Source organism: Anastrepha obliqua, chromosome 1 (genome assembly GCF_027943255.1).
Source record: "Anastrepha obliqua isolate idAnaObli1 chromosome 1, idAnaObli1_1.0, whole genome shotgun sequence".
In the NCBI taxonomy this organism is placed as follows: Eukaryota; Metazoa; Arthropoda; class Insecta; order Diptera; family Tephritidae; genus Anastrepha; species Anastrepha obliqua.
In genome coordinates this window covers 62904561-62918629 of record NC_072892.1, presented here as the reverse complement: position 1 = coordinate 62918629, position 14069 = coordinate 62904561, and the positions used below count along the sequence as shown (strand labels likewise).

At 38.1% G+C, this 14069-nt stretch overlaps 1 protein-coding gene across 1 annotated transcript in view; it reads right to left on the bottom strand.

Moving 5' to 3' along the window:
- Window positions 1-13378, bottom strand: part of LOC129253295 (uncharacterized) — a 33985-nt gene extending 20607 nt beyond the window's left edge. Inside the window, exons 1-3 of the mRNA XM_054891602.1 lie at window positions 12408-13378; window positions 12057-12338; window positions 11660-12011 (exon numbers count right to left, since the gene is read on the bottom strand). Of these exons, the coding sequence (XP_054747577.1) occupies window positions 11660-12011; window positions 12057-12338; window positions 12408-13378 (1605 nt within the window). The remainder of the gene's footprint in view (window positions 1-11659; window positions 12012-12056; window positions 12339-12407) is intronic.
- Window positions 13379-14069: the final 691 nt, after the last annotated feature.

The following is a 14069-nucleotide window of genomic DNA, read 5'->3' as shown; positions in this document are numbered from 1 at the left end:
CTTTATGGAGCAGGGAAAGTGTTACTCTTTTTACCGCTGCTTCATTTTTCATGGCACAATGTAAAACTTTTGTGATATGCTCTGATACAAAGCAAAAAGATAAAGACAATATATTCGCCTTCGTGACATATTTGTGTGATAAAATTTTTGCAGCAGATCATGGCGAAAGAATTAAAGAAGTTATATGGAGTGATGGTCCTTCTTCTGAATTCAAAAATCGTTATATGGTCTCGTTATTGGTATATCTCTCTGAAAGATATAGCAAACAATTCGAATGGAAGTATTTTGCCACTTCCCATGGTAAGGGAGTTGTAGACCGTGTCGGTGGCAATATAAAAAGACTTTTTAATCAAAAAGCCCGTAGCCAAGGAAGCAATACTGTAATCCAAAACGCGAATGATTTCGCAAAAGTTGCTGCCACATTAGTTCCTTCAACATCCATTTTTTATATTTCTGCATCCGAAATAGCTGCCAAATTCGGGATGTTCGTCCCTGGGAATCATCCAAGCCTAGTGTCAGGAACTTACCAAGTGAGATGCCTTGGATTATCAATCGGAACAGTTAAGAATTATATTTAAAGTTTTAATTAATATTAATCAGAAAAATGTTCACATAAAATTACAGGTCAATATGTATATATTTAATTCAGTAATTGCATTTTTTATGTTATACCGCACGCTTCGATAGTTCAACTCGACTCCTCGATGTTTTCGTTAACTCTCTCTCATCTGCTCTTCATATCTCTCTATGCCAATTAGCCACCAGATTGTTAGGGTTGCATTTTTATGTATGTGACACTAGGTATACCCGCAATATCCAAATTTCACGAAATATTAGCAAATGGGCGCGAAGTTAGATGTAAAAGCCATGCTCAAGATAAAAACAGCATCAAATTTTCCCTTTAGAGAACGTTAAAATCAAAATTTAAGAGCTGAATTTCGTACGCGTCCCGTACGAACACAATTTGTCCCGTACGAACATTTTCATTTTTACACTATAAGTAATTTAAACTAAATATGTTTTAAATGTTTTTGTTGTGCTAATAAACTCGAATACAATCACAATCAAATGTCATTTTCGTTTTCTTGTTAATATTATTAGTTTCGCTGAAATTTCACTTAATTCACTATAACTCAGAGTAGTGGTAGACTGGAGCTGTCCCGTACGAACATATAATTTTTTTTTGATTTTGCAAAGATATGCGAATATTTTAAAACACGTTTTGTACACTAAATAACTCGTTTAAAAGTTGTGGTTTGTCTATAATTAAGGCTGTAAACTGTAAAAATTCGTACGATCTGTCCCGTACGAACCATGGAATGCTCCCTTAGATGTCTACGTAATTATTTCAGAAACAGTCACATTGTCATAATTTTTATATGCACTACGCCAAGTAAACTGTCAGTTAGGAGTGGATATCCTGACTATTTACCCTTCTTGACCATACAAGCTGATGGTGGTTTAATGCGCCTTTGCTCCTGATTGGTCACTGCCGTAATATTCCTGGCCATAAAAGCGAAGTCACAGCAAAGTCCCAGCAGAGCTGTTAGAATATAAACGCTGGGTAGCATAAAGCGGTAGCTCATTCCACGGTCAACTCCTACTACTGACTATTGAAAGCACTTGGCAATAATTGTGAGGGTAAAAACATGAGTTTGCCGTTAAGCGCTAAAGTTTTCCAAATGTTAATTGATAGCAAATGAATGAACGTACTTTTAGTGGTATTTGAGTACTGTTCAGATTAACTGTTGCTTGAATTCAACTTTCTTTCAGAGAAACAAAAATTTTCCACAGTAAAATATGATTCATTCAGGAGAATACGAGGTGTGTTCGAAAAATAAGGCGAATATTGAAATTTCGCAGGAGGGCCAAGATTCGATAACAGAAATCGCCGAATCTTACAATTGTGTGAGAAACTAACCTGTGTGAGAGCAGACAATCTATGCACCACTACTACGCCTAAACTCACTTGCATTGCCAGCAGCGCAGCCAACAGCGGCAACAAGAAGTTAAGGGCTAACATTAAACCAATATGTAGTGCTCTTAAGTTTAGTTTCTGAACAGAGCTAAATAAATAAAGCATATTTTGAAAATTTATATTCCTTTACATTTTCTGAGATCACGGGACACATTCCTAGTAAAATTTGGTATTCATAGTCATATTAATATATTTTTTATATTATTAGATGTGATTTAATGGCTCAATAAGCTTACATTGGCAAGGGAAGTGTTCGTTAACTTCACTCTTGAGAGACCGACTACATCGCCTGGCGCCACCAAAAGTCAAAGGTCAACTGAAGAGGTCAAACTATCAGCAAAAGGCCGAACAATCTTACACCTCACCCAACAAATCGTTTGGGGAAATGTTATGCAATCGCATAAGCATCGGTGTACTGAATAAGAGTGATTCCCAAAGAAAATCATGTATTGAAGCTCGCTGGTATCAAGACCAAATCAAAATCATAGTCTGTGACGACCAAAGACCAGTAGAGCCATACAAAGCAGCAATAGCTAAGGTCGGACAGTTTACCCTGAGGCGAGGCTCGTGGTAATCAATAAGAGGGATACCCCGTTTCGACTGAAGGCACGCGTATGGATCCCTATACCCTCCGACCAGGAACAAATTATAAGTGCATTTAATCCAAGCCGCGGTAACAAAAGCCGCAGGTTATGCTACTACTCACAAATCCCTCGCTGGAACCGAAGCGAAGAGATGAATACCGCCATAAGGAATGTGTATTTTTCATATAAATCTTTACGCACAAGCCCTAATCAATCGCCTGGCAACAGGTTACCCTAATTTTGTCCTCATTCGGGAGCCATGGATCAACAGAGGGCATATTTTTGGGGCATCTAATTACAAGCTATACACGGCTGATTGTGAAGGTAAAACAAGGTCTTGTATAATAACTAAAACACAATTAACCACAGTTATGATTCGTAAATAGAGCAACTCAGACACCACAGCAATAGGCTGAGAGACAAATGGAAACAGGTACCGGCTATCGTCCATTTACATGGCATACAAAGATGCACTACCGTCGCAGCTGTTAAATAACTGTTACTGGACAGCGACGCCTACGGTAGGGAGGGCGACGCGAATGCCCGCCACTCTACCTGGTGAAGCTCAGACATAAGCGAGCTAGGTATTTATTCTACGAACAGAACTACTGTTCTGCAATCGCGGCATTAAGCCTATCTTCATTGCGATAAATCGTCAAGAGATCCTTGCAATGGCCTTTGACGACTTAAAAGGGTTCCTCTTGGCAAAAGTCACAAATAAATAATCAGTGATCTTTTTGGAAAATAAAGAGGCAGTTATGGCTATAATGACAGAAAGTAAAAAAAAATACAAACCCTAATGTACACATCTTGTTAGTATTATGACCTATGGCTCTTCCCATAGCTTCAAAATATTCCACTACGGGTATATGCGACCAAACGTAGAATGAGTCCTGCAGTTAGTCGTTAGGCACTGCAACATTTTCAAATCAAATTTGTTTCACATGCAATTATTGGGCGATTGTCACCAACATTTGCAACACAATTATTTTAACAAATTGCTACCCTTTGTTGCAGAAGTACCATGTATTTAGTTGTTGGTTGAAGCGTCTGCAACACATTTGGCAAATTGCGAATTATACCTATGTATGAGTGTATGCCTTCCAATGAGCTTGTCATATTAATACATACACACGCACAGGCATCCATACACACACACTCGTAGTACTTAACACATTTCCATGTTCAACATGTTGCGGAATACAAATTTTGTGGCACGTTTTTGTAAAGCTGACTAGAATTTGGAAGCAGTAAGTGCTGACACCTGCAAATATAACAACAACCCTGCCGCGCTGGTATTAACATAAACTGCGGCTAATGACATACACGTTGTCACTTGCGGCTACAACCGCCGACGAAATGTTGCAAGCATAAAATGCATGCACACACACACACATACACTTATGTGGGTACGTATGGAAATGTATGCAACAGGAAACGGTGTTAAAATAGCAATAACAAAAACAGCATTAAACAGAGTATATCTGAGCTGTTAACAAGTCGAGGCAAAGTAGAGGCAAAAATAAGTTTCAGAAAAAAGAAAACTAACAACCAAAAATCGTTTAAAATTTAAATGCTGACAAGAAATGAGTGCGCTTTCAAAGTGCTAACCACCAGAAGCTGTTGCAACGAAGATGTCACAATACGTGTAGCTGCCCCAGCAATTGCTGCAGCAACAACAGCTGCAAAGCGCGATATAAATATATGTGTGTGAGTATGCACATTAGGGTGAGCCAAATTATTGAAAAACATGTATAAACATTTTATCAAGCATTTCATCGAGGTAAGTAAAAAATCAGATTTGCTACATGAATTCTGCAACACCAGTCCCAATTGTGTACTTTCCGGGCATTGTCTGATACCGACACTGCGTATTGCTCCGAGTCCCTTGTGCTAAAGCTGTCTGAAGAATTAGATGGAATCATCTCAGCACAGTCTTCTCAACAGTCTTACTCTCACTGGACTGAGTTTCTGAAATTATAGCTCTCACTTTTTTGTTACACCCGGGGGTATAGCAGGTATTTAATATATCACACCTGACGAAATTTCATCACTAGTCACAAGCATAGGTAGTCATGGTTTGGTCTGCTTCACAACCCCTTGAAACATAACCTTCCTCTCTCTTATCCTTTCGTTCCTAACATTGGCATTTTATCTTCTTAATAGTATTACAAGAGCCAAAATTGTTGTGTCTCCTAAATTGAGCTAACAATTCTAACAATCGAAAATGCCTGTTAGCAGAAATTAGTCGCAAATCTTCTTGCCACATTGTAAGCAAGGAACTCTATCTTCAAGTAATAGTTTCCGCCTTGAGTACTAATTTTATCAGCGGAATTCCATAAAGTAAGTCCCTAAAGGGCCCTAAGGGATCTAAAGTAAGTCCTTCAATTACCAAACTATTATACCCCATTCAGCATTAGGTGCAGAATTCTTAACTTCATCCTCTTTCCTTCGCGTTCATACCAATACCAGCAGATCTTACTGAAAACGAGTAGAGATCTAACATATTCTCGGTTCATGTGCGACTCTCCTGAGCTGAATGCATGACAAGGTAATATGTGCGACTATTCCTTAAAGTTCGTTAGTTTGGTGAGCGAACTCACGATGAAGTGAGACCTCGAACGTAATTTATCACATGCCAATAGTTCTCTGAGTTTCTCAAAGTCTCATTTTGCTAAAGAAACTGACGTTTTGAAAAGAAATGGACGTCTTCAAAATTTCTTTGTCGACCCTGAAATTTTTATTTGTCAGCAATCTTCTTTGATAAATAATTGAACCTATTATTTCCCATGAAATTATAAAACCTCTCATAAATGACGATTATTAGTTCGCTCTCTATAGTTTGGTGTATAAATTTGGCATGGCAAGTTTGGTGAACAACTAAAAAACAATCTATCTAATAACTAACTCATATTCCAATATAATGCTAGATCGGCTTTGACGATATCGATCAGGAGCAAATGCGGTTCCACCAGGATGACGCTACATTTCACGCAGCGAGCTAACCTTTTTCTTGTAGATCTTTCTTACGTTGCAGATTTATGCCAATAAACCGCAATCGCCAGATGATTTTAATATCGGCATGGCGCAGCCTTGATTTCGGAGCTGGGGCACCAGAGCATTCATAATAGCATAGCAAAACGGTCGTTGAACAGTTAGATAGGGCCTGAAACGTTATAACTCCAGCCTGTCTTGTAGCTTATCTGGGACGGAATTAACTTTTGAACGTTTCCTCCAATTCTTTTTTGCGCCCGAATGATTTTTCTGGGCACAATGTGTTTTGGTAGTTTGACAAAGCTGGGTAAGGTAAATTCGCGATTTTGGCCGAGCTTAACAAAGCTACGCGACCTTCTCTCTCATGCTACCCGGCGCCAGTTGGCCAGGTTTTTCTCCACTTGATCTTTCCTCCTTTTCTTCTGCTACCACCAGCTAGTACCGTATCGAATACTTTCAGAGCAGGAGCGTTTGTAACAATTCGAACGGCATGATCCAGCACGCAGAATCTTTCTCTCAGGCACTATATGGGACGTATCATCGGATATTGTCATCGTCCAAGCTACTGCGCCACATGTTTGCACGGGCATGATGAGAGCATTAAATTTCATGAGACTAGCCAAAGTTTTCCCCTTCTTGTTAGCAAATACGGAATCCTACTAAAATACGTTTGCTCTTTCAGCAACAACTAAATGTGTCCATGGTTTAACAGAGCAGGATTTCCAAAAGGTGAATATACACGTCGGCGGTAATTCCGACGCCCTGTTTAAAGAAATAATGTCTGACAAAAGAGGAAGATACAAAGACAATTGGAAGATACTTTTTTTTGTGTTTTTGTTTTGAGCGGTTTTTTGTTGTGACAGAAATACACTCGGAGGGTTGCCCAAAATCTTGGTCTATCGTTTGTTGAACACCTAACAAACGATTAGAAGCATTGCAAAACTAACTGCGTAAGCGGAAAAAAACTGGGGAAAAAATTGGTTGAAATGATTCCAATTTGCGCCCCATACCATTTCAACTACCCTAATATATAAGTTATATATACCAGCTAGGGATGCACATTTTTTTAGATTTTCAAGAACCAGAGAATTTTGGGATCACAATATTATAATCCCAGTATTAGTCCAGGGATTTATGTATTGACTATTTTGCAGCAACTTAACTCGAAAAAATAAGTTAAATATTATTTGAAAAGTTCTCCTAGCGTATAATAAAAAATAAATAAATGCTTCTTTATTTAAAGTGGAAATTATTTCAATAGTTCTAAATCGAAAGGCAATAAGTTACTTACTTAAGGTCTGTCTAAAATAAAAAAAAAAAAACAAATAACACCTGTAAAAAGTAAACAAATCTATTTTATGGTAGAAAGAATTTCATAATTTTTTTCAGCTCATAATTAATTCATATTCATTTATGTAAAAATAAAAATCAGGTAAGGCAAAATGTAGATAATTTTAACAACCGAGGCATACGCAAATAAATGTTCCAACTTCGCGTTATTTGCTAGAAAGTAAAAAGAAAAAAAAAAGATGTTGCCTCTTTTTCTTTTGCTTTATAAAAAATTTCGAATCCCGGAAATTTCGTGATTTTCTGGACTTAAAAAACTCTATTGGCATTGATTGGGGATATCTACCTACATATCTCCCAGCAAACCCGAAATGTTCGGGAATCTGACTGGGATATCGGAATTGCCATACCTTATACCTACTTACATATTTACCAGGAAGCCCAAAATTTTCGAGACTCAAAAAAAAACGGGTATATCGGAACTGGCATCCCTAACACCTACCTACATATTTTACCGCAATTCCAAAATTTTCGCGACTTAAAATAGAGTTGGGTATCCGGACTGGCATCCCTAATAAATGCTTACATATTAACAATATATCCTATATGCATACACATATTTGGTACCGTCTTTTGACAGATGTGAAACCATTAACTCTGCTCTGTCTATTTTCGGTTATTTATTGCTCCTCACTTCGAACCTAAAGCGAGCGGCCTTTTTCAGTTCGGCGACATATTAGCGTTTGTGGCAATGTACCTCTTCTATCTATGTATGTTTGCACATTTGCATCGACACAACGGCCAGTCATTTGTTGTATTGCTAACGAGATTTCTAGGTGACTTGCTTTGATGCTCGTTTGGTGATTTTTACTCAAAAGTGGTTGGATGCCTCTTTAGTGGTTTATTGATGTCACATTGACGAAATTCGCGATGATTTATTTTTTGTTTGTTTTATTATTCATTTCAGTTTATGTTGAATGGTTGCGCTTGTGTTGTTAAAGTTGTTCTTCACATTTCGTTGCCTTTAATTTTGTTGTTTTCATTTTGTTCGCCTTTGCTGAATTATACATTAGATGCAAATTATTTCGTTTCGAATGTGTTGAAAAATTGATTTGAGCATTAAAACTGTTGGTGTTGGTGTTGGCTAGATTTGAAGATGTGCAAATGTGTTTTTTCTTTTTTTCGTACTGCCACGACAACATCATTGTCCGCAGAATACAAATTGTTTTGATGTTTACTATGCTTTGATTTAATGCCTGCAAATCGGTGTTATACACTGGTAAAATTTAAAAAGTTTGACACCTTCTAATATAAATTTGTATCATATCTGTGCACACTAGTCTGGAGTGCCAATTTTTTTGGACTAAACTCGAAGAAGGAAATTAGCGCTTTGCAACCTGGTTTGCTAAAACATAAATAAGCCGAAAAAAAGTTTTTGGACAAATTGAACCACGCAAATTTGAACTGAAATCAGAACTCAGGTTTTAAGTTGTTCTCATTGCGAAAACAACTCAACTTTTAGTCCTAGTTGTATGTCAAACTGATAAACGCCTACATTAAAGGTCCGTATCCTAGCCGAAAAACTAGCCTTAAACCGCTTCGTTGTAACAGGGGATTCCTCATCATGAGCATCAGCTGCCTGCTGCCCCACTTTGGCTAACTGCATCAAAAGCAAGAATGCTGGTTAATTTTCTGAAATAGTTAATTCTATTTTGTGGTTGAATCCAAGTAGGCCACCAGTTCATACCACCTTGATCAAAAAGTTCCTTGAATATATACAAAAAATTCAAAATACAATTTTATTCCTCAAAAGTGATATTATTGCCCCATCCACTGCAACGCACTTATGCCAGCGTTTAATCCAGCGTTTAATCGAGCTCTCGCAATATTTCTGAAACTATATTTTCGGTATAGTCATCCACGTCGTCTTCCATTACTGCAATTTTTACATTTCTTCCTTTCGGCTGTTAAAACACAAAATCCCCGTAGTGTTTTTTTGACAAGTGTAAATTAAATTCTTACTCTGGATGTACATAAAAAATATATAATTTTATTGATACCAAGATGTACTGAAATGCATATGCTTCAGTATAATAGAAGACTAGCTTATTTCTATGCTTAATCCTCTATTTATAGGCTCTGGTTTCTTTTGTTTATTGGTTGCTGATAATGTACACTTTTTATGTATACTACTGATTACTACTGTATACAGCATCATACATTGGATGATGTCATCGGTACAGTAGTGTATTTTCTATTGCACTAACTTGCATTCGATGGCTGTTGTATGGTACTCGTTTCATTCTTCGTCAAAAATGCATGGATAATTATGGCACTGTGTGACGGTGTGTTGTCATGATGCAAAATCCACGAGTTGTTGTCTCATAAATCCACTCCTTTTTGGCGAATTGTTTCCCGCGAACGTCTCAAATCGCCCAAATAATAGGTTTTCTTAACTGTCTGACTGCCTTTTTCGCGGTGTACCGTTGTAATCCATAAATATCTATCACTTTTTTAATTGAAAACGCAGTAGATTTTTTTTTGAAGTGAAACTTCTTAGGCGTCGATGGACGAGTGAGAATATATATATATGTATATAAATGGCGCGTACACCCTTTTTCGGTGTTTGGCCGAGCTCCTCCTCTTATTTGTAGTGTGCGTCTTAATGTTGTTCCACAAATGGAGGGACCTACAGTTTCAAGCCGACTCCGAACGGCAGATATTTTTTATGAGGAGCTTTTTTTCATGGCAGAAATACACTCGGAGGTTTGCCATTGCCTGCCGAGGGGCGACCGCTATCAGAAAAATGTTTTTTTTTAATTTTGGTGTTTCACCGAGACTCGTACCAACGTTCTCCCTGTGAATTCCGTATGGTAATCACGCGCCAACCCATTCGGCTGCGAGCGAGAATGGAGAGTAAAATTTCAAGGCCATGCAACATTTTGAGCATTTTTGTTCCACGAGAGAGGAATAAGAAATAACGTAGAGGAAAAGGAGAGAGAGAGATATACCTTTATTGTTTTTCAAAATATTCTCCATGAAGATCTATACACTTTTGCATGCGTTTGAAGCAATTGTCGAAGCACTTTTGCCACTCTGAATGAGGTACCTCCAAAACATGCATTCTGAATGCCGCAACCGCTTCTTCAGTTGTCTAAAAACGTTGACCTCTCAGTTTGTTTTTTACGTACGGAAATAAAAAGAAGTCATTCGGTGCCAAGTCAGGACTATACGGCGGATGACCCATTAATTCGATGTTTTGGGTGCTCAAAAATGCAGTTGTTTGAGCCGATGTGTGAGAGCTCGCATTGTCCTGGTGAAGAGGGATCCGTCTTTGGCGATTGGTTTTTCTAATTTCTTGCAAGACAACTGGCAAACAAATGGTTGTGTACCACTCAGAATTTACTGTTCTGCGTTGTTCTAGTGGTACGGTTGCGACATGTCCAGATTTTTCGAAAAAACAGGCGACCACTTGCTTGGAAGTGCTTCGTGCGCGAACAACTTCTGTTGGATTTGGCCCATCTTGAAACACCCATACAGTCGACTGCTGTTTACTTTCGGGCTCATACGCGTAAATCCATGATTCATCACCTGTCACGATGTCATAGACGTGTTTCGAAGCCCCGTGATCGTATTTTTTGAGCATTTCCTTCGACCAATCGACACGAGCCTTTTTTTGAGCGATTGGCAAATTGTGTGGGATCCAACGCGAACAAATTTTTTTGACAGTCAAATGTGTATGCTGGTCCCACTAATGCCTAAGATTGTCTCGATCTCACGATAGGTCACATGACGATCATGCAATATCAGTTCGCGCACAGCATCAATGGTTTTCGGAACAACAACAGATTTTGGACGACCTTCACAAAAATCGTCTTGGAGTGAACTACGACCACGATTGAATTCACCATACCATCGATAAACACTGGTCCTTGATGGAGCTTCATCGCCAAAAAATGAATTAAGTTCATCCATGCAATGTTGCTGAGTTAATCCACGTCGAAAGTTGTAAAAAATAATCGCACGAAAATGTTCACGATTTAATTCCATTTTTGGACCGAGATGAATCTTTTAAGTTACTGTAAACAACACAAATAGCGCTGGTATTTCAAAATGTTCTGAGTACGTAAAAGACAAAAAATGTCAAACTTTGCGATACAGCTGTCAGTTGCCAGATTGCAACACCAGGGTTGCCAAATCCCGACATATAAAAGGCACCCCTCGTATGCACAAAAAATATATTCATACTAGTTATATTCTATTGAATATTCTTTCGCTCCCAAATAAAAATTAGAACATAAACATTCTCATCAAAATTTCACATTTTTTAATCAGATTTTTTTAACCTTCCGAAGCTTGGAGTGGCCATAAAAACGGCGTTGATTTTTTATAACTTTTTTTCTAACGGTTTTGGCTGCTCACATAAAACATGTCGAGCACCAGATATGTGGAAGAAACCAGTTCGGACGAAAGCTTTGCACTTATATCTAATACAATCAGGTTACCCGCCCAGCAAGTTGTTTAAACTTTGAAAAAATTTTAAGTGATTTATTTAAAACCAGAAAATACTTTTATTTTCACTCAACGACAAAATGTTTCAATATTTCAATACACTTAAGCATGCGAGTGCTTATAAAATTTTGCCAAATTCATAGCTAATTATCCAACCAGATAGACCAGATTATTTCGACGGTTTCATTATCTCTCGCACTCTCTTCTTCATCGAATTTAAAACTTTACCGATTCTCACCCAAAAAATCTCCAATACGAAACACAAAATGCTCAAGGAAAATAAAACACCCATTCCCATGAATACCACACGCAAGTCTTCCAATTTCAGGGGCACGAAAATAGGCTGCTTATTTCGATCTTCTAATGAAATCACATCCATTTCCAATAACTCTACGAAGCTGTGACGCATCCAGTAGCTTATCAACCCAGCTTCCTGCAGTTTCCAAATGAATTTATTTAGGCTTTGACGATACACTGAATTCTTTTGTAGGTGTAATACCAATTGCTGATGCTTTACAAAGCAAATATCTGAAATTCGGAAAAGCGGTCGTGAGAAATACTTTTGTTGCTCATTGTATATAGGCCACATGTCGGTGACAGAAAATGCGTAATTTGTATCGAAAGTATTTCGCAGTAACAAAAACTCCGAGTTATTGCTAAAAATTGTAAAATTTTGATAATACTCAGAAAAATTTGAGTACTTCTTTAGAAAGGGCACACTACCCGCTGGAATAGCTATTTTAATCCCACGGTGTAGTACGTCATCAATAGTCTTTATCGGGGACTCTTTAGGTGCATCCACACTGAAACTCTGCAAGTAAGTACTGTAAGCGGTACCTAGGATGATACCGGCCAACGAGATAATAACGCACACGATTTTATGAATGGTTGAAATGGACTTCCTTGTCCAAAATGTCATACCCAATAGACCTTGAAGCACCGATACATTGATACAGTTCTCCATAATTGGCTGCTGATATTTCCTGTGAGATATTCGAGCCCAAAGCAAAGATATCAATACTAAACTGACACAAAACAAAATAACGACCCACTTGTCCATTACACTATAATAAAAAGTGTGTGGCGGCATTGGTTTTTCCACTGGTATCATAAGACACCAACTCTTTCGGTGCCCTACAGATGTTGAACTCAGTTTACTTTCACCTGGTGCTATCGGTGAAAGTAAACCAATATCTGCCTCATTGTGCTCTAAAGCTTCTCTCATTCCAGTATAAGGCACAGATCTGTCCATCAGCGAAAATGGAAACTGAATTGTGGCATTGTGGTTATATGCATACTCCGATAGGACTCTACCCATGTAACCACTAAGCGTGGTTGATCCTTGTTCAAGTGTATAGTTATAAAATTCTGGATACCAACCATTGTCCATTACACGTAAAGGGTGTCCATGCATATTTTTTAAATATTTGGGAAAAAGATCTCGGTAAAATGGTTGGAATGTTCGTTTGATAGTTTTCTGAATGGGAAATATTTGTAATGTCCAATAGCTCCGTTCTCTCACCGCCATATGAGGCTGCAAAGCGATGATGTTTACAGCACGCTCGGCGGCACAAAATTTAAGAATCGTCGCAACATATGCCTCACTGGCTGTGTCATCAAGTAAAAGTATGCTCCAACTTTGGATATTCCAGTGCAAACGTTGCCACAATGTCTGCAACAATTGCTCATCCCTCGGCTTGTTTTGGCTAAGTTGAACAATACTAAGTATGTTGTGATTGAAGTGATCCCTAAAACGCTCAATTGGCGTACGGCTATCGATGTTGATGACCGTTGCTGTTGGGTTTTGTGTGCCAAGTGTGTGCAGGATAAGTGGCACATTTAAGTGGGCAGGATTAGGAGTGTCGCAATTATCATTCCCGATGCTGGTATAAATGAATGTCATAATGCCGTGTTCCAAAGCTTCAGTTACGCAAATATCTTGGACTACTTGGGCAAATTGTTGATACGTTGGTGATAGCTCGATCAAGCTGAGTAGAGTGGTAAGATTCCGGAAGAGCTGCATTTTAAGGCGCACCGAAGGTACTTGACTCTGTTTTATTTGAATTGAATACTTCACTCTCTTCGAACCGTATAGTTTGGGTTTAATGATGGAACTATTTTCTTTGGCAAAGTAGCAAATTCCACTATCCATGGAAGAGTTAATAGATTTTGCATTTATGACACAATTACTTGTTTTATTGTTTTTTCACACTTTTAACTTAATTAAAAAGTTTTCCCCTTGCTATATTTTTTATTACGTTTAAGAGGTAAAGCTCAATGTGCCAATTAAGAAAGTGAGTGATTCAGCAGCGAATTGGTTAAGGGGAGTTTGGATAATGCTTCCCATGTAACATCTAATTGACTACCCATCCAGAGAGAAACTTTTAGTAAATTTAACTTTGTATTATATGTCAAAGTTGTGGAGTATTTGTGGAATTGTTTTAATATATTCATAGCCAACGTACTCGCACAGTCGTAATTTCATAAACTTTTCTTAGCTGGATAGGTGAAGTATGGTGTTGCTTGTATGGGTAGTGAAAAAACAACTCCCTTCTATTTGTTGCCGACATTCACTAACCGAAATACATAATTGTGATAATATATTCTCCGCGAGAGCAGCACACTTAAGGAAAAGGTGTAAGATGATCCAACTCATCTTCCATACACCTGACGCAAAAAGGGCTCGAAATAATGCCGAGTCGCGTAAGGGTATC